The sequence below is a fragment of the Neolamprologus brichardi genome, unplaced genomic scaffold, assembly GCF_056152115.1.
Source record: "Neolamprologus brichardi isolate AB-2024 unplaced genomic scaffold, ASM5615211v1 NODE_ptg000031l+_length_7269946_cov_1, whole genome shotgun sequence".
Lineage (NCBI taxonomy): Eukaryota > Metazoa > Chordata > Actinopteri > Cichliformes > Cichlidae > Neolamprologus > Neolamprologus brichardi.
This window is the reverse complement of record NW_028270136.1, coordinates 4980480-4999601: the sequence shown is the minus strand read 5'-3', so window position 1 is coordinate 4999601 and position 19122 is coordinate 4980480. Positions and strand designations below refer to the sequence as shown.

The window sequence follows — 19122 nt, the reverse complement described above, 5'->3', positions numbered from 1 at the left end:
ATTCAAATTCAAATTTTATTTGTCACATACACAGTACGATATGCAGTGAAATGCTTAGACAACTGCTCGTGACCTAAAGAAAAAAAGAAAAGGCTATGAATAAGATAGGAAATATATATGAAAATTAAAAAGGGTAAATTTAACTAGGAAGGAATAAAATAAAATATAAAAATTAAAGTTGAAAATAAAATAACTGTACAACAAAATACACAATACACAGTATAGAAATATATAAGAATGTATGAATAAATATATATATATATATATATATATATATATATATATATATACACACACACAAAATAACAGCAGCTGTACAAGTATTGACTGGAAATGAAGAATATAATGTCCAGTGTTGTGCAATCCACATTTGTAAGTGTCTTGTGTAGTGCAAATATGTTGGGGTTGTATATTGGGGGTTTTTGTGCTGATTAGCAAAAACTGGCAATCTTTTCTAGTAGGATTCATAAGCTTTACGGATGCAACAAACAGGCACACATAAGTGTTATTTAGTCGAAGGTGAAACTAGAATTTCGCTCACGAAAACTGAAGCACAAATGTCTTAAATGAGTCGTAACACTCTGCACGCATTGGTGTCTGTTTGAGAATGCCTTTAAAAATTCTCTAAGAAGCACCATCAGCACAAACATGGTGGAGTTCTCGAGATGACATTGTGGTTATTTTTGCACCAGACTGTAAACATACTTTCTAATTCTGTAAATATGGCAATTCAAATATGGGAATTTATAACTATGAATTATAATCGTTTTTTGTCAGTTTATTGGAGGTTTTTGTCTAACCTGCAGCTGTTTTTGTGAAATGTTTTGAAGCAGTTAATTGAAGCATACCAATTTTGTTTTAACTTACTTCTGTTGAGATTTAACAGGTAACCATGAATTTGGGACATGCATTAACATTTAATATGAATTTGGAAGGGTTAAAAAAATCAAGCAATGTTATACATTTCACTAGTGGCTAAGTTTTAGAATATAGCGGTGTGTGTGTGTGTGGGGGGGGGGGGGGGTGCATTGGCGTGTTTTTGTACTCGAGTATAATGTCTTCTTCAAGCAAACAAGAAATATAACTCATATTAAAGAGTTAATCAAGTTGAAAGAATAAGTCTTAGAAAGTCATACTCCAAGAAAACCAAACAAAATCTGACTCGAATCTGCGGTTTCTACGAAGCTGATAATTTTTTTTGACGTAAACCGTCTGTCCGTAGTCTTTCGGGGAATGTAGTTCTCTTAGTGTGAAAATTCTCTCGAAGCAGACGCGCTCTCGTTTTTTAATAAGACTTCATATCCCAGGGGTCACTGCGGGTAGCGGTCGGTTGTGGGGACGCATTAGCTCACGCGGACAGTCTCTGGGAGTGCTGAGTCGAACATCCTCTGTGGCGTCTGGTCAGACAGAAACCGGCTGCTGGGTTTTACTTGAGTCGGAGATTAAACGGCACACTTGGAGTTGGGACGCTCCCCAGCATTCCCAGGGCGGACGGCGTCGTCGGGTTTCGGGAGGACGCTCGTGTGGCTCAACAACTGCGCAGCTCAAATCTCACGGCGGTGAAAATCCAACAACCACGATGGACCCGAGAGACACTGCCCCTGATTCCTGGGAACAAGAAGACGATGTGGAGGCCACGATCGACGGACAACTTGAATCAGCATTCACAACGCTAAATGTGAACGCTAAGCCGTTTGTGCCCAATGTAAACGCCGCCGAGTTTGTTCCGGCTTTTGGCCTGAAAGCACACCCGGCAAACGTCGACTCTGCCGGTGAGTACAGGGGCACCACGGGGTTGCGTTAGCTAAGAGCTAGCAGTGGCTGGGCTGCTAGCTGCTAGCTCATTAGCCACTTTGCAGACACGCGTTCCGTGAAACGCGATAAACTAGCTGCTTTCCACGTTGTTCGGGTTATTAGTCCTTCTCGTGGTAAGCTTTGCGCTTTGTAAGTTTTACAACTTGTCACATCTAGCCGCCTCTTGTTCTGCAGCTTGTTAAATACTGTCATAACTGATTAAATAGTAACCACCCCAACCGGCGTTAGCTTGTTTTAGCCACCCGGCGGTAGCCAACTAGCATGGTCGTTAGCCGGCGTGCTTTCACGTTTGAGTTTTGGGAACCTCGGTGTTTAGCGTCAGCGACGCCGTACAACCAAGAGATCAGTCATTCTGAGCAGTAACTGGAGCCGTACTGGCACTTTTCCCGGGAGCGTTTGCGGAAAGCTTAAACTCGTCACTGCGAAAAAATTAGTAAGAGCGTGAGCATGAGTATGTGGCGTGACGTGGATGATCTGACGCACTCTGGAGACGATCACAGGAAAGCGTGCATACACCACCTGCATCCATCCGCGGTGTGCCGCCCATATTGAGCCCCACACATGCGAGCTACAACAGTAAAACTGTTACAGGTTCTGTCGTCAGATGGCCTCTGAAGATACAATGAGAGCTACTTGTGGGGCACAAAGACGGTTCTGTTTTCTATTTAAGCCCGTTGCAGCTTTAAAACTCACATGCTCTTCTTTTAAGATTGTGGAACAGGCTCCATTAAGATCACCTTAAACTTAACCATTGTTTCTCTTTCAGTTGCTGTTGAAAAGATGTCCACCATGGAGATGTCAGAAAATGCTGGTATGTATGAAGCCTGTTTGTGTGGGGAATCTGGCTTCCCACTGTGGCACACAAATTGCGCACACACTGCTACACAGTGTTACATACAAGCGCTTACTGCCCGTGTTATTGTCCTGATATGTGCAGACTCTGGGTATGAAACCTTTGAGGATGCGTCAGTAGTCTTGGGGATGACTGTCTGTAGGCTGATTGGTTGAAAAGTGGGCCTGAACAGGAAAGGAAGTGTCAGCAGACTCGACCACAAAGAGAATTGAAGAAAAAAATAAAAACCCTAAAAGATGAAAAATATAGTCAGTCGCCAGAGAGGAAACATGTGTTTTTGTTTTTTTACTCAGTGTCATTTCAACTCTTTGTATGTTGTAACTCTGCTGCTCTCCACTGATGGCAGAAGCAACAACAAGAGACTGCTTATGGCATGTGTTTCTGACACTGTCCCTGGTTCTTGTGCATATAAGAGTAGCCCTTGTTTTTCACAAAATTGTGTGGGTGTAGGTTTTTGTACATGGAGTAGGTGATGGATACGGTTATTTTGTTACCTTGCTCTGAACTGAAAAGTAGCTTTGTCAAGCGAAGTGTGCCCAGTTGTGGTTTTTCAGGTAAGTTAATTTAATGTTAGATTTGTTTGATTAATCTTCATGTTTGTAGTATTCCCAGGGAGCCTTACTTGCATATGAGACTTTTGTCACATTTACCTCCTTTGTCCCATTCTTGTTTAAAAAAAGTCCATACGTATCCATATTGACATATAGATTGTGCTCTACTGATTTTTTTTTCTTCTCCAGTGTCTCCATCTTTTTTTTTTTTTTTTTGTATTTACACACACATCTATATGTATATGTGTGTGTCAGGCCTTTTTAATTTGTCATTTATTAAAATTATAAATATATATTTTAACTCAAAAGTACAGTTTTTAAATTTAATGTTGCTGAAACAAATAATAAAAAAAAAATAAATCTATCTGATGGAGAAATCACTCATCTTTGGAAAAGAGAGTTTATTACAGAGAAATGTCTCTTTCCAAAATAAAAGCTCTACTATACGCTTCTTCTGGGCTATATTCTCAGCAGCATATTAAACATATCAGGTCCCCATAAGGAGAATCATGTGCTAACGGCTGTCTAAATGACTCGGGTAAAGTTTGTAGCATGCGTGCTTGTTGTTTTTGTCTGCTTCCACTTGTCTTTGCACGAGGATGATGTCGGAGTAAATGTGCAGTCATATTCGTTGTGTTCCCACTAGTGCTGTCAGCGTTAATCTGAAATGACGTTAACGCCACAACACGACAAATCTCCGTTAACGAGCTACCGCGGATCGCCCCGTGTGTGGGGCTGGGCGGCGTCAACACGTTAACGAGCTAACTGCGCTAACGCACTAGTTCCCACAAATGTAATTGAGCATTGCGTGGCACATCCAACATACTGTTTTACTTTAGTCCATGACGCACTTACCTTCAGGGTCATACTTCACACGAAGACCAAAATAGTTCCAAACGCCAGATCTGAATGAGGGTGGGGGAGGTTCAATTTGCCATGTTGCAAGGAGAGCTTAACTTCTGTCTCGCTAGCTTGCCCTGCGCTCAGTGGATCTGCGCTCGACAGTGCAGCCTAGGCGGAGTAGTCGAGCGCAGATCCACTGAGCGCTCAACACAGACAGCATCGTCAGAAGGAAAGTTGATAAAATAAATGTAAAATGTTGTATTGTTCGATACATATGTGTACCGAACCGAAAGCACTGTATCGAACAGTTCAATATCGATACATGTATTGTTACACCATACACACACACTTGTGTATCAGTACAATATTGACAGTGACATTGATGCTGAATCAATCTCACACAGAGATTGATTCACACAGTTAGAACAGTTGGTTTCCTCTCCTTCACCTCGCAGCAGTGTTTGCTTCATGCATCTGCTACAGTGTGTTTCGGCCCAATCCTCCAGTAACATCATTTGGCTTGTAGATTGACAAAGTATGTTTTTGATAAACCATATATAGATGAGGTGACCCTGAATGCTCCCTTAGTTGCGCTGCAACGGGATTAGGCTGCTGGGGTTTCCCATGATGCACTCAGTGTATCTTCTTCAATCACCTTTTTTGCTCACTGTGTTTATATACCTATGCATTTAATCATTAATTCAAATTAATCTCAGACTCTTCCAGTGTCTTTTATCCTGTCTTCCTTCTCTCAGCCCAACCGATTGCAGCAGATGGCCCCGCCCCTCCCTGAGCCTGGTTCTGCTGGAGGTTTCTTCCTGTTAAAAGGGAGTTTTTCCTTCCCACTGTCGCCAAAGTGCTTGCTGATAGGGGGTCACTGGAAATGATTTTTTATTTTTTTGGGGGGGGGTTGTATTTTATTTATTTTAATTAATTAATTTATTTATTTATATCTGTAAGGGAACATCATCCCATTCTGTGTGGTCTTGCATGTGAGCCTACACGTGGCTTTGCAGTCCATCTTTTATGTTGTAGGTGTTTTCTTCCACTCTGGAGCCCATTTAAGCGCTTATGGTGCAAGACACAGGTTCACCCTGAACAGGTCATTCATACTCACATTCAGACTTGGGGCCAATTTAGAATCACCAGTTAACTTAACCCCACTAACTGCATGTCTTTGGACTAGAACAGGACGATGTGGCCAAAAATATTTGTCACAATATATATTTCAAAATTTGCAGTAATGATATAACTGACGATATAATTGATGCAAGACAAAATACAACTCCACATCTTTACTAGCACAAAGAACCCGTCCATTTATTTTACTTAAACAAGCAGCTGTTTTTATGTGCATTAAAGCTATATAAACATTTAACAGTGCAAATGCAAATTCCTTGCTGAAAGTTTAACCAAAAGGCATTTCCAGCAGAAATGTGCTGACATATCCTGAGTATAACCATGTATAATATCCACTGAAGTTAAAAAGAGGAGCTTTGCTACATTAAACTGCAGTGTGCCAAATAAAAAAAGTCATATGTATTTTTCGGACCATAAGCTGCACGGGATTATAAGGAGCATTAAGCGAAACAAAGCAGTCAGATAAATCAAACTATTCAACTCATTCTTCTTGCTTCCTCCACTTCTGTACCATTGATTCATTAATGCTGTATTCTATCACAGCTGCTGTATTCCCATGTTGTTGCAGTATATTAATGACTAACCTCGTATTGTGGATGGATTATCTCAGTTGTTCTCCTGACTGAAGTTTGGTCCGTTTACAGCATCCTGCCATGCGACTGCATTTGTCTCTAACCATCAGGAACCTTCACGTTAACTTTTATCGGGGGGGAAAAGTGTTAGCGTTCATCCTCCAGCTTCACTGTTTATGCTAACATAGCTGTGTCGCTAGCGATCACGTAGCACATCATTATATAGCAGCTAGCCCAACTTCAGTAAACCTACAAACGTCACTGCTGTTTAGTTTCCTGTCTTCATTTATGTTGAAGTGATAGCAGAGCTGTACGTTTGAATGTTTCACAAATCTCTCAGTCAGAACACGCTATATCATGCTTAGGTGGAAGCTAGCGAGCTAACTTCCTGCTAACTTCTATCTCTGTTAAATGTAATAAATTCTGTTTTCATGGATGTCTGGATGTTAAACGTAATTGTTACACCTGGTAAAGCAGCAACGCTGATCGTTTTATTACAGCATTTTTACAAACGAATTCTGGTTCATCCGTTTCACTCAACGATCCGCTTTCCCCCTTCTTGTTCTCAGTCGCTGCCATGCTTTTTCGGCCATGTGCGTATGAAAACAGGCACTGCGCATGTGCGTTTTACCCATGTTCTATCGTGATATTTTATTTTCTTATCGTTGCCCAACATTGTACCGGTGTTACCGTGAACAGTATAATATGGCCCAGCCCTACTTTGGACTATGGGAAGCAGCCGGAGAGGACCCACATACACAGGGAGAACATCCACACAGAGTGGCCCTAACCAGGTGGTGGACTCAAACCCAGAACTTTCTTGCTGTGAGGCAGTGATGCAGACCACTGTTCCACCTTGATTGATTTTATTTTATTTCCCCGTCTTTGTTAATTATCTTTTTTATCGCTGCCTTGTTCGGGCCCACTTTCCAGCCTGTCGACAATTGACCTGCACATAAACATGGTGGTTAGGACTCGCCTACACCGTACTGTCCACACACAGTACAGTGAATCTTGAAGTCATGGTGCTTGTTGACTGTACACATGGGGCAGTGAGTGAGGGCACACAGAAATCTGCAGTGTTTGGTGCAAAGATTTTTCTGTTTATTTAGATCCATTGGTTGTACTCAGATGTTCTGGAGACGTGAACATCTCCCATTACACTGTATTTATTCAGAGTGCTGACACCTGTGCTAAATCTTGTAACTAGTCGTTTAAATGAGTTCAGAGATATAACAGGAATGAATACTTGCTGTTGGCTCACCTGGTGTCTGTAAAGGACTAAGTATTAGGCAGCCGTGCAGACACAGACCCTCACAGTTCTGAAATTTGCATCACAAGACGTGGAAATTGTAACCGAGGCTTGTGGCTCGCCTTCATCATGGTCAAACACAGCTCGTGTTTGTGTCTGCACACACCTGAAGGTCGCTGAGAATAAAGGAAGGACACATGGTAGGCATGCTGGTGTTGTAAACAAGGTTTCTACAACTTCAGTTCCAAAAATCTTGTGTGTGTGTGTGTGTGTGTGTGTGTGTGTGTGTGTGTGTGTGTTTTCAAGGAAAATAGTTGATCTGACAATCTCATATTCAAATATCATTCACAGTAAAACATAGAAAACATGAAATATCTAAACTGAGCTATTTTTGTTTCATGAAAAAACAAATAAGCTCATGTTGAATTTGATGGCAGCAGCACATTTCAAGAAGAAGGGTAAGGGCAACAAGAAGCTGGAAAAGTGTTACTCATAAGAAACACTCGGAGGAACAAACTGTGGAGCAATTTCACAATTTTCCTCAGCATAAAATGTGAAACTTGAATCGACATAGTTGATAAGATCATTAGAAGGTTCGATCTTTGTGTGCAGGGACGTAGCTTCGGGCAGCACTGCATTAAAAATGGGCACGTCTTCAGAAATCCCTGCCTGTGATCACGGCTCACCGTGCTGTCCACACACGTAGCTTAAAGCCAGACGTGAACATCTCCCACAGACACTGCTGTCTGCAGGACGTTAGTCTGTGAAGCCCTGCAGAGCCATCCTAGCTGCTTTATTGCAATAAAAAGAACTGGGTCAGCTCTTGTGAGTTGATTAAAGTCATTATTAAGATAGTGAGGTGACAGATGTAGTGAACTATGAACCAGTCCTAGAAATGGTGATTGGTATGTTTGACATGTTAATAGCAGGTTATGGGCTCAAAATGTGGTCATAAATATTTTGTACTTGTAAATCAGGATTTGTATGTGTGCGTAAAAAAGATTTGTGTGTGGACTTAGCCAAAAAAACCCTGCAAGTTACAAGTACGAATTTTGACCCTATTTTTCTTCCTTTCATCTGATTGGTCAATGTCATGTCAATCACAAATGTAACAATCCAACCAGAGAACAGATGGGTTTGGCTGTCGGAGGGGAGCTTTTTTGAACTGCAGGTCCTTGAAGGGTAATACAGGTTGGAGCTGGAGGATCTCTATATAAATATCCGATAGCAGCTAGGTCCCCTAACTTTCAGTTGCTGTTGAAAGGATAAAGTTGTGGTATATCAGTGGTTAGAAATACATTATTACTTTAGGATTAGTTTAACACAAAGTCAGGGCTGACCCGGGACCATTGCTGTGAGTCACAGTGCGCAGCATAAAGGTCCTTTCACATCAGACGCAGGATGTGCTGCTAATACTAACTGCTAACTAAAAGCAAAGGATCCAGAATTTGTTGCTGGCTGCTGAGCTCTGTGGGTTTTTGCAGCAGCTCTACCTGCACTAGATGCACCTGCTCCTTGTCTTTTCTATCTCTGACTTTATGTCCTCTACAAGAGTTTCTGGTTTTTTTGCTAGTTCTTCAAATGTTCAATAAAAACATCTATGCTAATTCATAACGAAGAAAGCTTTGTAATGAAGACTGTCATTTCCAAAACACTGCCTGCCCCCACCCCGCGGTCCGCAGCGCTGTTGAAAAGGCTGTGGAAGTCCCTGTATTAAACACGTAGACCTGTGACACAAAAATCACCAAACTCGGACGACCACAGACTGTTTTCCTTCGTGGTGATGAAGGAAAACGCTGGGTTGGCATGTAAAAGAGCATTTATTCCCTTCAAAGACTTGCAGTTCAAAAAAAGCTCCCCTCCGACAGCCAAACCCATCTGTTCTCTGATTGGATTGTTACATTTGTGATTGACATGACATTGACCAATCAGATGAAAGGAAGAAAAATAGGGTCAAATTTCTTACTTGTAACTTGCAGGGTTTTTTTGGCTGAGTCCACACACAAATCTTTTTTACGCACGCACAAATCTTTTTTACGCACACACAAATCTTTTTTACGCACGCACAAATCCTGATTTACAAGTACAAAACCGATTTACAAGTACAAAATATTTATGACCACATTTTGAGCCCATAGCAGGTCTGTATTTCTGTGAGGAACACAAATATGAACACAAACTCCATTTTTCAATTTTATTTTATTCTTAGCTTTAAGAAGAGTTTCCAGCTGAGGTCGGCCGGGCAGGTTATTCAGCGTATGAGTACAAACGATTGTACGTTGGACACCTTGTTAGCACTTCTCTGTCATACAGTACACGAGGAGATGAAACTTCTAGCTAACATCTCACAGTGTGGCTTCTTCTCTTTTACTTTGGCAACAACACAGTGATGACTGCAGCTTACAGTAAACATGCTCTTTAAGCCGCTGCACGGGTTAGCACCCTCACACCTTTCTGATCTTTTAAATTGATGCACTCCTGCAACATGACTGAGGTCTGCAGATGAAACGCTCCTGGCTGTCTGAGGTCCAGGTTAAAGCACAGAGATCAGGCCTTTGATTGTGGAACAAACTGCCCGTCACATCAGGTCCTCCCCAACATCAGACAACCTGTCTGAAAACCCTCTTTTATTCCTCGGCTGTTAAGTGAATGGATGAGTTTGTACTTCTGTCTGATTTCTTACTCAAACCTTCTCGTTTTATGCTTTTTGTTTTTATCTCTTTTGATTATCTTAAAAGGACAGCGTTGCTTTGGTCAACAGTTGCTGTTTAAATGTGCTACATAAACAACTTTGACTTCTTGTGCAAATGCATTCAGAGAGCCTTTGAGTGGCACAAGGCAGAGAAAGTAATGGTGGTGAAAGTGAGAAATGCTCTTTGTCATCATTTTTTTAAATGAGCATAAAAATGATGTGCTTTGTTTGTGCGTGCAGCGCCCGTGGAGAACGGTGATGCAGAAATGACCGCAGAGGAGCCATGGGACCAGAAAGACGTAGAACCCAGCGAGGAAGAGCCAGGAGGCGGCGTGTGCGTGGACCGGGGGCCAGAAGTGCCAGACGAGAGCGCTCCAGAGATGATGGAGGAGGAAGAGGAGGTGCTCGTGCCCAAGGCTCCACCCACACAGCCGGATGCCCCCAAAAAGGAGCACATCAATGTGGTGTTCATTGGACATGTAGGTTAGTGGAAAGTCTCGTTTGCTGTTTTGAGTTGAGTGTGACGGCACACACAACAACGACGGGTTTCAGATTTGTGTCCGAACATTTAGTTTGTCTGTTTTCACTGGTGTGTTAGGGCTCGAGCTCTGGTTGTTATTTACAAACTGAATCGCACACTTAGGTTCGTACGCACATCAGGTAAAAATGGGTTTATTACATGGAAGGTGCAGGTTAGCTGATTGATATGTGTTGCTTTTCCAGATGCTGGCAAGTCGACCATTGGAGGACAAATCATGTGAGTAGTAGTCTCTTTTTCTTTAGGTGAGTAAAGTTGCTTCATCACATCGGGCCTTTGACATGTTCCTCTCATGCACCACAGGTATCTGACTGGCATGGTAGACAAGAGGACCTTAGAGAAATATGAAAGAGAAGCCAAGGAAAAGAACCGGGAAACCTGGTGAGTGTCTGCTGAGTCTGCATCAACATGGTGGTGCTGTGTGTCGAGCACATCGTAGAAACTGACTTGCTGAGTGACCGCGAACACAGTAGCACTTTGTCTCAGGTTGTTTTTATTTATTTGTTGAAACTATCTTCAGGTACCTGTCTTGGGCTTTGGACACCAACCAGGAGGAGAGGGACAAAGGCAAGACGGTGGAGGTTGGCCGAGCATACTTTGAGACAGACAAGAAGCACTTTACCATCTTAGATGCTCCGGGTCACAAGAGCTTTGTGCCCAATATGATCGGAGGCGCATCACAAGCAGACCTGGCTGTGCTGGTGAGTCCAGGAAACGAGTCAAAATGTAACTTACCCCGAGAAACACACCAGAAAGTACAATTGTAATGAACTCCCTGTAGTTTACCTTTGAAATCAAGTGCAGACGCTTGAGTGTGTGTCAGTGCAGCTTAACACTAAACTGGAAGTCAGCGTGTAAGTCTGCTGCAGAGCTGTTGGTTTAGAGTGTGTGTGTGGCAAGGTGTTTCTGCGCAGTGTACCAGGGGCACGGAGAAAAGTTGTCGTACCATAGGCACAAGGAGTGTGTGTGTGTGTGTGTAACAAGGGTTAATAGAATAGCTGAGATACAAATGATACCACAGTGATGACGACGTCAGTTTTATAAATGCTGCTGTTTGCAGGCAGTATATATTAGTAAGTGAAGTGTCATCAGCCACCCTGCTGATACTACATTCAAAGTGTGAGTCGACTAAAACACAACATAGTTCAGATGTTTTCTGAGAATTTGGAGTAAAAGTGTAACACAACTGCGTAACATGTCAGTTTAACAATAACTAAAGGAAGTCACATTGTAACTCATTAGAAGTCGAGGTGTTATCACGTAATGAAGCTGGAAACTTTTCTGCCTGAGATTTTTAGCCAGCTGTCCTGTTTTCATGGTGGGCTCTTCCTGTCAGGCAGCAGCTGGCGATGCTTGCTTGAGTTGTTTGTTTGCTCCTGGTTGCACATCATCAGCTAACTCTAACTGCAACGCCTTCACACCCTGCCTGTGTTTTTGCCTCAGGTGAAGAGTTTGGTTCCATCTTTATTCAGTATAACCAACCTCTCAAAAACATTTGTGACCATAGTTGTTCGTACACACTCGAGTATCTGTGCTTAACATACTTTCCCTCCCAGTGCTCCAAAGTATGACAGGATTGAAAAACTACACTAGTTACTGAATCCTTTTAAACTTTGACAAAGTTAAAAGTATAAAAATGTCAGTGCTCAGAATTATTCATGTTCATAACCCTGCTCAGTGTGTACCGTCCTTACCATGTGACAGCTGGGATAGCTCTGACGTCTTTATTGTTGTTAATGTATTTGTGTTTAATGACGTTACACCAGGCTGTGGCACAAAGTGAGTGAGTGTTTTGTCCCACAGGTGATCTCTGCCAGGAAAGGTGAATTTGAAACCGGCTTTGAGAAAGGTGGACAGACACGGGAGCACGCCATGTTGGCCAAAACAGCCGGAGTCAAGCACCTGATAGTTCTGGTGAATAAAATGGATGATCCTACCGTCAACTGGAGCCTGGACAGGTCTGGACAGCAGCTAAAGTCTGCATGTATACATACACATGTCTTTAATCTGTAATGAGATCATTAGTGGGTTTACTTTTATTAATAACAATAGTAATGTAGTGTTTAACTCTGTCCTGAGTCGTCCCAGCGATTACTGGGAATTCTCTGTTCTGCTGGCCTCTACGTGCTGTTTCACTTTTACTTCAACAGGACTTTGAAATAAAACTTGTTTATTGTGGAGACTGAGTCATCCTGTCAGCGTTTGACCTCACTGGTGCTGCACATGCCACATTGTGCTCCACCCACTGCTGATGCATGTGGTGGTCACTTTGTTGAAGAGGTTGACACCCCCCTGTCTGAACCCGCAGGTACGAAGAGTGTAAGGAGAAACTGGTGCCATTTTTGAAGAAAGTGGGCTTCAATCCAAAGAAAGACGTCCACTTCATGCCGTGCTCCGGGCTGACGGGAGCCAACCTGAAGGAGCCCGCCAACATGTGCTCGTGGTACACGTAAGTATCGCTTTGTTCCTCTGCAGCTGTGGCGACTGCAGCGATCAGGCAAACACGTTAAACACGAGCAATCGTTTTTGTTTTTATTGCAGAGGTCTACCTTTTATTCCACACTTGGACAGTTTGCCAAATTTTAACAGATCAAGTGATGGTCCTGTAAGATTGCCGATCGTAGACAAGTACAAGGTAAGGGTCTTTCTCATTTGCACATCTAAAAGCTGCATTACAGTTTAGCGTGATTCGATTTAACCAAGAAAACTGGTTAATTCTACGAAAGGGCGGAGCTTTTGACAAAGGTTAACAAAGCAAACGGGGAACGTTTTTACGTTTGTGCGTTGATGCAAACTACATGTTCTACGTGACACAGACGGGGCTATGAGACGGTGCGTTGTGAGCCCCTGCAGCACGATGTCATGCAGTGTATCCAAACCAGAAACCTAAAATCAGAACAGTTACTGATTAGCTGGTTAAAGATTGACTCTGAATCGGAGCACTTCCTCTTAGCCGTCTCTGCTCTGTACAGAGTTGAAGGAGCGTGCTTCTTCCAAGTCTCTGTGCATGAAGTCTGACAGGCACATATGCGCTGCACCCCTGAGCTTTCCTGGACATTTGCTGACAGACACATTAAAACATGAATGTCTGATGGAGTCCACACTGAGATTAACCCTTTAAGACCTACCATAGAACCAAGTTCGCCAGAGCTTATATTATATGTTTACATGCTGTGGAGCCATTTTTGGGAGCATTTCAAGTTGCTATACATCAATACAACCATTACAGCCTAAATTTTAATAATATGTCTGCATTAAGTGCATAGTAATTACATAAATTGCAAAAAAGTGCAATAAACTACAAAACATTGAAAATCGTTTTTGTTTTTTTAACATATATTTCTAGTTAGAGAAATTTAAGAGGCTTATCCCTCAAAACTGTAAATACAAAAAAGTTGCACAAAATAGTTTCCCACCACAGGAAATTTATTTTGAGTGTCTTCATAGTTTTATTTTTGAAATACACCAATTTTTATAAACTGCAGGAAAAACGAAAATAAATATTATAATGCAAATTTGCAAAAAAGCAGCATATGCATCAAAATAAACTATTTCCAGCAGTGCAATATGAGTCCTAAGCATCCCAGAAACCACACAGAAAGTCATAAAGTCAAAGATAACTTTTAAAAACACCAGTATAGGCTCATGAGGCCCTGATGGTAAAAAAAACTACATTTCCGCGAAAATGACGTCCATTCCGGTTTCGGGCAGGTCATGGCGGACATGCGATAGATCGCGCTGACGTCTAATCCAACGTAGGAAGTGTTATGAACAGCTGATCGGATCAGCAAAGCGTGTTTCTGGAATATTATGTTTTTGTTGCTGCAAGTGCTTTTTATGCAGTTTTTGCAAAGTTATATGTGGAAGGAAACTGTGACCGAGGACAAGCTGATGGCATAAGATGTAAGTACAACTCCTCCGGTTTCATATGCAAAAACAATTATTGCGCTAGCTCACGTGGTTGCAGAGCTACAAGGATTTAAAAATAGTTACACAAAACAGAGCGTGCTGCTCTGACCGGTTTTAAAGGGTTAACCAGCCTCCAGATCGTCCCAGTGGGTGTGGCATATGATAGTCTGATGCTCTCACGGCGAGTGAGTGTCCGCCTCTCGTCACAGCCGCTCTTTCTAATCGTTTGCTGCCACATTGAACTTGGACATGATGTCCTGCAGTGGAAGTGGAGACTTGGTCAGACTGATAGATGCAGATTCTCTCTCAGCTGCTCTGTAACACTCTCTGTCTCCATCAGGACATGGGCACTGTGATCCTGGGCAAACTGGAGTCTGGCTCCATCAGTAAAGCACAGCAGCTGGTCATGATGCCAAACAGGGTAAGAGCTCTTCTTCCATACGCCGGAGCCAGGTGAGCTTATTGCTGCTGCTCACTGGCTGTTTGCCTGTAGTTGAAATGATAATCAGAAGCATGTATTCAGATGCAGATGAAACTAACTGGTATAGAGTTCTTAAGGAAAACAAACTAGTGATGGCCCACGTAGGTCCTTGCCAGTGTTGCCTGTTTCGGTGTGGGGACTGTGGATACACGTCTCTGTTCTCTCTATATGTGCAGCATGTGGTGGAGGTGTTGAGTCTGCTCTCTGACGACGTGGAGACGGACGACGCAGGGCCAGGTGAAAATCTCAAGCTGCGACTGAAAGGCATAGAAGAGGAGGAGATCCTACCGGGCTTCATTCTGTGCAATGCCGAGAACCTGTGCCACTCGGGGCGCACGTTCGACGCGCAGGTTAGTGCACGTGGACGCTCTGCTGGTATTACAGCGCCCATCGACACATTCACAGCAAAACGCTGCGTCCACGATGATTGAGCATGCATCGACATGCACAGCAGCTGTTCACGTGGTCCGCTGTGAATCTCAGGCTTGATGCCACAAGACAGTTGTTGATGTTAACAGAAAGTGTTGCATGTGCAGCCTCATCCTGATCAAACTCTCTCCTCTGCAGATTGTCATCATTGAACACAAATCCATCATCTGTCCAGGTTACAATGCAGTGCTTCACATTCACACCTGCATTGAAGAAGTGCAAATTACGGTAAAACCTGACGCCACATTAACTTTCTCGATGGTCTTGAGCCCCGACTCGTTTCTTTATATTTAAAATATGGTTGGATCAGCAGCTCTGCAGGCTGACGGAGCGTCTTTCAAAGTTTTGGACATTGGCTGCTTTTTCACTCCGTGTAAAGACCTGACTGTTTTCACAGGATCTGTTTTTCTGACTGAATCATTCGAGCATAACAAAGATTCTGGATCAACACAAACACCAGTGTTGTCCTCACAAAACAGGCAACAAGGAACCAATTTGGGCCTTTTTCATTAGCACCTGCTCGGATCGATTTCAGGATTTTTCCAGTTGTACCTGTTTGAGTTCCAGTTGATCCAAACAGGTACTAACATGCGATGTTGTCAGACTGCACGCCACCAATTGGCTGGTCGGTGGCGTCACTGACCGCTCACAAGCCATGAAAGCATCTCGTTCACGAAAATCCAAACCGCCATTTTTTTATTCTTTAAACCAGGCAGCAAGAGAACTGGCTACAAACAATAACACCGTCGTCCTCAAGTGTGACAAAGGCCACAGACCGCCGTGTTGCTATAACGACAACACATTAGGTGGTACTCGATTGTAACAGGAAAAGCTGTCAGTCTGAGTCAGGTAAAGGCGAGTGATCTGAGCAGGTACTCATGGAAAAGGGGCTTTTCTTACTAGCTTCTTTAAAAAAGCCAACATAATCTGTTTGATTATGAAGAAGGCCAAAGACAGCACGGTTAGGCTAACAAGGTGATCCCCAAACAGCTGTTAGCTGAGAACTTGTTGTAAAAACAAAAAAACTGCCAATGATGAAATGCTGAACCCAAACTGTTGTCAGTTCAGGAGAGAGGTACAGCAGTGATGTTGGTTTGAGCTGCTCTGGAGATCTGATCAAAGTTATTGGAATTGAAAAAAGTACCTTCAGATTGGCAGCAGCTTCTCCAGTGATCCCAGACACACTGCCAGTGCAGCAAAAGCATAATTAAGCCAAAACACACAGTGGAAAACCATCGGTTATGGACTGGCCTTCCCAGAGGAAGTGTGGGATCATCTTGACAGAGGACAGGGAAAAAGGCAGAAACGTCCAAAGAAGAGCTTTGAATGTCCTTCAAAAAGTCTGGGAAACTATTCTTGAAGATAAGAAATGACAGAGCTGCCTCAGAGTGCTGAAGAATAAACGTGCTCACACCAAATATTCACTGAAATTCTGCAGTGTTTGCAACCGTTTCTCTTTATCCCAGCAAAATCCAAATGAGTGGTGGCTCAAGACCTTTGGACTTATCTTAATCTGTCGAGATGTTATACATTTGGTTTAAGTGCTAAAAATCCATTTGCTGCTTGGGTGCAGGCCTTAATCTGTCTGGTAGACAAGAAGACAGGAGAGAAGAGCAAGACACGACCACGGTTTGTGAAACAGGACCAAGTGTGCATCGCCCGTCTGCGCACAGCAGGGACCATCTGCCTCGAGACGTTTAAAGACTTCCCTCAGATGGGACGGTTCACCTTACGGGACGAAGGTGTGTGTGCATATATATCTGTCTGATAATGTAGTTTGTGACCAGATCAAAGTTTAATGATTGAATGGTCTACAGTTGTAACTGAACAATGTCCCAGTAGATGCAGTTCAACAGTGTTTTAAGAAGCTAACAGCAGATCAGATTCCAGCTGATACAAACACAACACAAACTGTGCTGCTGTTACTGCACGGCTGGCCTTCAGATACAACTCAGTATATGATCTCAGTAGAACCATACAGCAGAACACTGTCGTTTAAAACATTAAAGAAAGGAATCTGTTAGTCTGTTTTTAAGTCAAACTTTGAACACAGGTGATCTGTGTAGGCAGAGAGAGCTTTGTTTGTTAATCGAAACCTTTGACTTTAGTCTCAGCTCGCTCTCTGGGCTGTAGAGTCTGTGCGATTAAGACAAAGAACGTTTAAACTAGGCCTTAAGCAGCTCTTCAGTTCAACCACTGTCTGAAAGACCTTTTATGGCGACGTCATCACCAAACAGATGAGCTGGAGTCGGGCACGCTGGTTTGTCCTCATTGGGTTGGGTACACTGGCACAATCGGTTCATGTCTGCAACATGTAATCGGCACTCTGTTATGCAATAAAACACTTTCCAACATAACAGCTGCATCACAAACATAAGTGATTGGGAGTCCTGGCATTCCCTGATACGTCTGCAGGAAAACTAAATTGATATGTGCAAAATACGTTTCAGAGACTTTTTTTCCCCCTCACATCTGCAGACAGGCTGGTGGATGTTCCTGCTCATGCTTCAGAGAGAAACTGGTGTGATGTGCAAGTGACAAGCAGCTATGTGGTAAACTGGTTGGATGTGCACAGAAAACCACTATTTTATTGCTGATTGCATCGTGCAGACATCAGCTGTGCCATCGGATTCACTGCTCGGTCCAGCGAGGAGAAATCGGTGTCCCACTTCAGGGTGCGGGTTCGGTGATGCAGCTCATTCATAAAAGGCTCTGTTGTAAGCAGCTGGTTTAAAGACTCATCAACAGTCATGCTCGTTTTTACTCTTCGACTTGCAGCGCAGTACACAGGTGTACAGATGTGCAGAGCATCTGTCCTCGCAGTCACACCTGTGCATGAGGCAGCCACGTTAGATTTCTGCTTGCCTCAATGTCACTCACAGCAGGACTTGCATGTATATGGAACTCATATCCTACATTAATGAGGCAGAACTGCAATAGCAGAGCCGTGTTAGGACTCAGATTGGTTCAGAGTGTCTTCTTTGTTGGTGTTCCAGGGAAGACCATCGCGATCGGGAAAGTGCTGAAGCTGGTGGCTGAGCGGGACTGAAGATTGACGGCGAGTCTAAGAGTCTGAGTGAGGAGGAGCAGGCGGAGCTTGGTCTTAACCCGCCCACACTGTTATCAGTGGTGACAGCGCCTCCCTGCACGCCCCCTCTCTGCGTGCTGAAGATCAGCTTCAGAAAAATAAACTCATGTGAAAAAGAAACATGTTTTTAAGCAAATGACAAACCAAGATGATGTCCACACGAGTCGGCTTTCTCATATTGAGAGCTCAGCTATGCCATTCTGGGTTAGCCCTCCCTCCACCTCCCCCACCTCCTTACTCTGGTCTGCTTATCATACATGATTTTTTTTTCCCCTCCACTTTTTCTTGTTTGCATAAATGACAAATGGCAGAATTGATATCTGAGAACAGATGTGGACCAGGATTCTGCTCGGAGTGTAAAATGATTCCACAGTAACTTGCAAAGGAAATTGAAAGAACTAAACAGTTGAGACCAAATGTTGATCTTGGGTGTACATGTTTCCCTCTGCTCTTACCCAGTTTTTGGTTTCTCATGTGGCGTTCTGGCAGTGTGCTTGAGCGTGTTCAAATGTTATCAACGCAAACAAGTATGACAATAAAACCATAAATTGGGGAAAACTAAGCTTGTTTGTCAGGTGTTCAGTTCATGCCACAGTGGATTGTGTGTTCAGCATCTTTGCTATTGCTTGACTGAAACTGTATATAGAAAGATTTTATTTTATTAATTACTGCAACGTGCAACACAAATCGACTCCTGTGGACCAAACTAAGGCTACGTTCACTCTGCAGGTCTTGATGCTCAATTCAGATTTTTTGATCAAATGCGATTTTTTTGTCTGCTCGTTCACACTACAAATAAAATGTGACAGCAAACGCGCTCTAGTGTGAACGCTCAAAGCGCCCGCATGCGCAAAAGAAGACGTCACACACAAAGCGCTCTGTTTTGACCCAGAGCAACAGTATGTTTGACTGATGGACCTTAATATAAAGACTTCGGATTTTACGTTTCCCAATTTTTG

The 19122-nt window shown here is 43.0% G+C and overlaps 1 protein-coding gene across 1 annotated transcript; it reads left to right on the top strand.

The window, feature by feature from the left end:
• Window positions 1–1303: 1303 nt before the first annotated feature.
• On the top strand, window positions 1304–18725 carry gspt1l (G1 to S phase transition 1, like). Its single transcript, XM_087837239.1, has 14 exons — window positions 1304–1772; window positions 2582–2626; window positions 9959–10201; window positions 10442–10475; window positions 10560–10637; window positions 10777–10957; window positions 12060–12214; window positions 12565–12705; window positions 12798–12891; window positions 14506–14586; window positions 14823–14996; window positions 15214–15303; window positions 16649–16817; window positions 18072–18725. The coding sequence occupies exons 1-14, from the start codon at window positions 1580–1582 to the stop codon at window positions 18122–18124; spliced, it is 1731 nt and encodes a 576-aa protein (XP_087693365.1). The 5' UTR covers window positions 1304–1579; the 3' UTR covers window positions 18125–18725.
• Window positions 18726–19122: the final 397 nt, after the last annotated feature.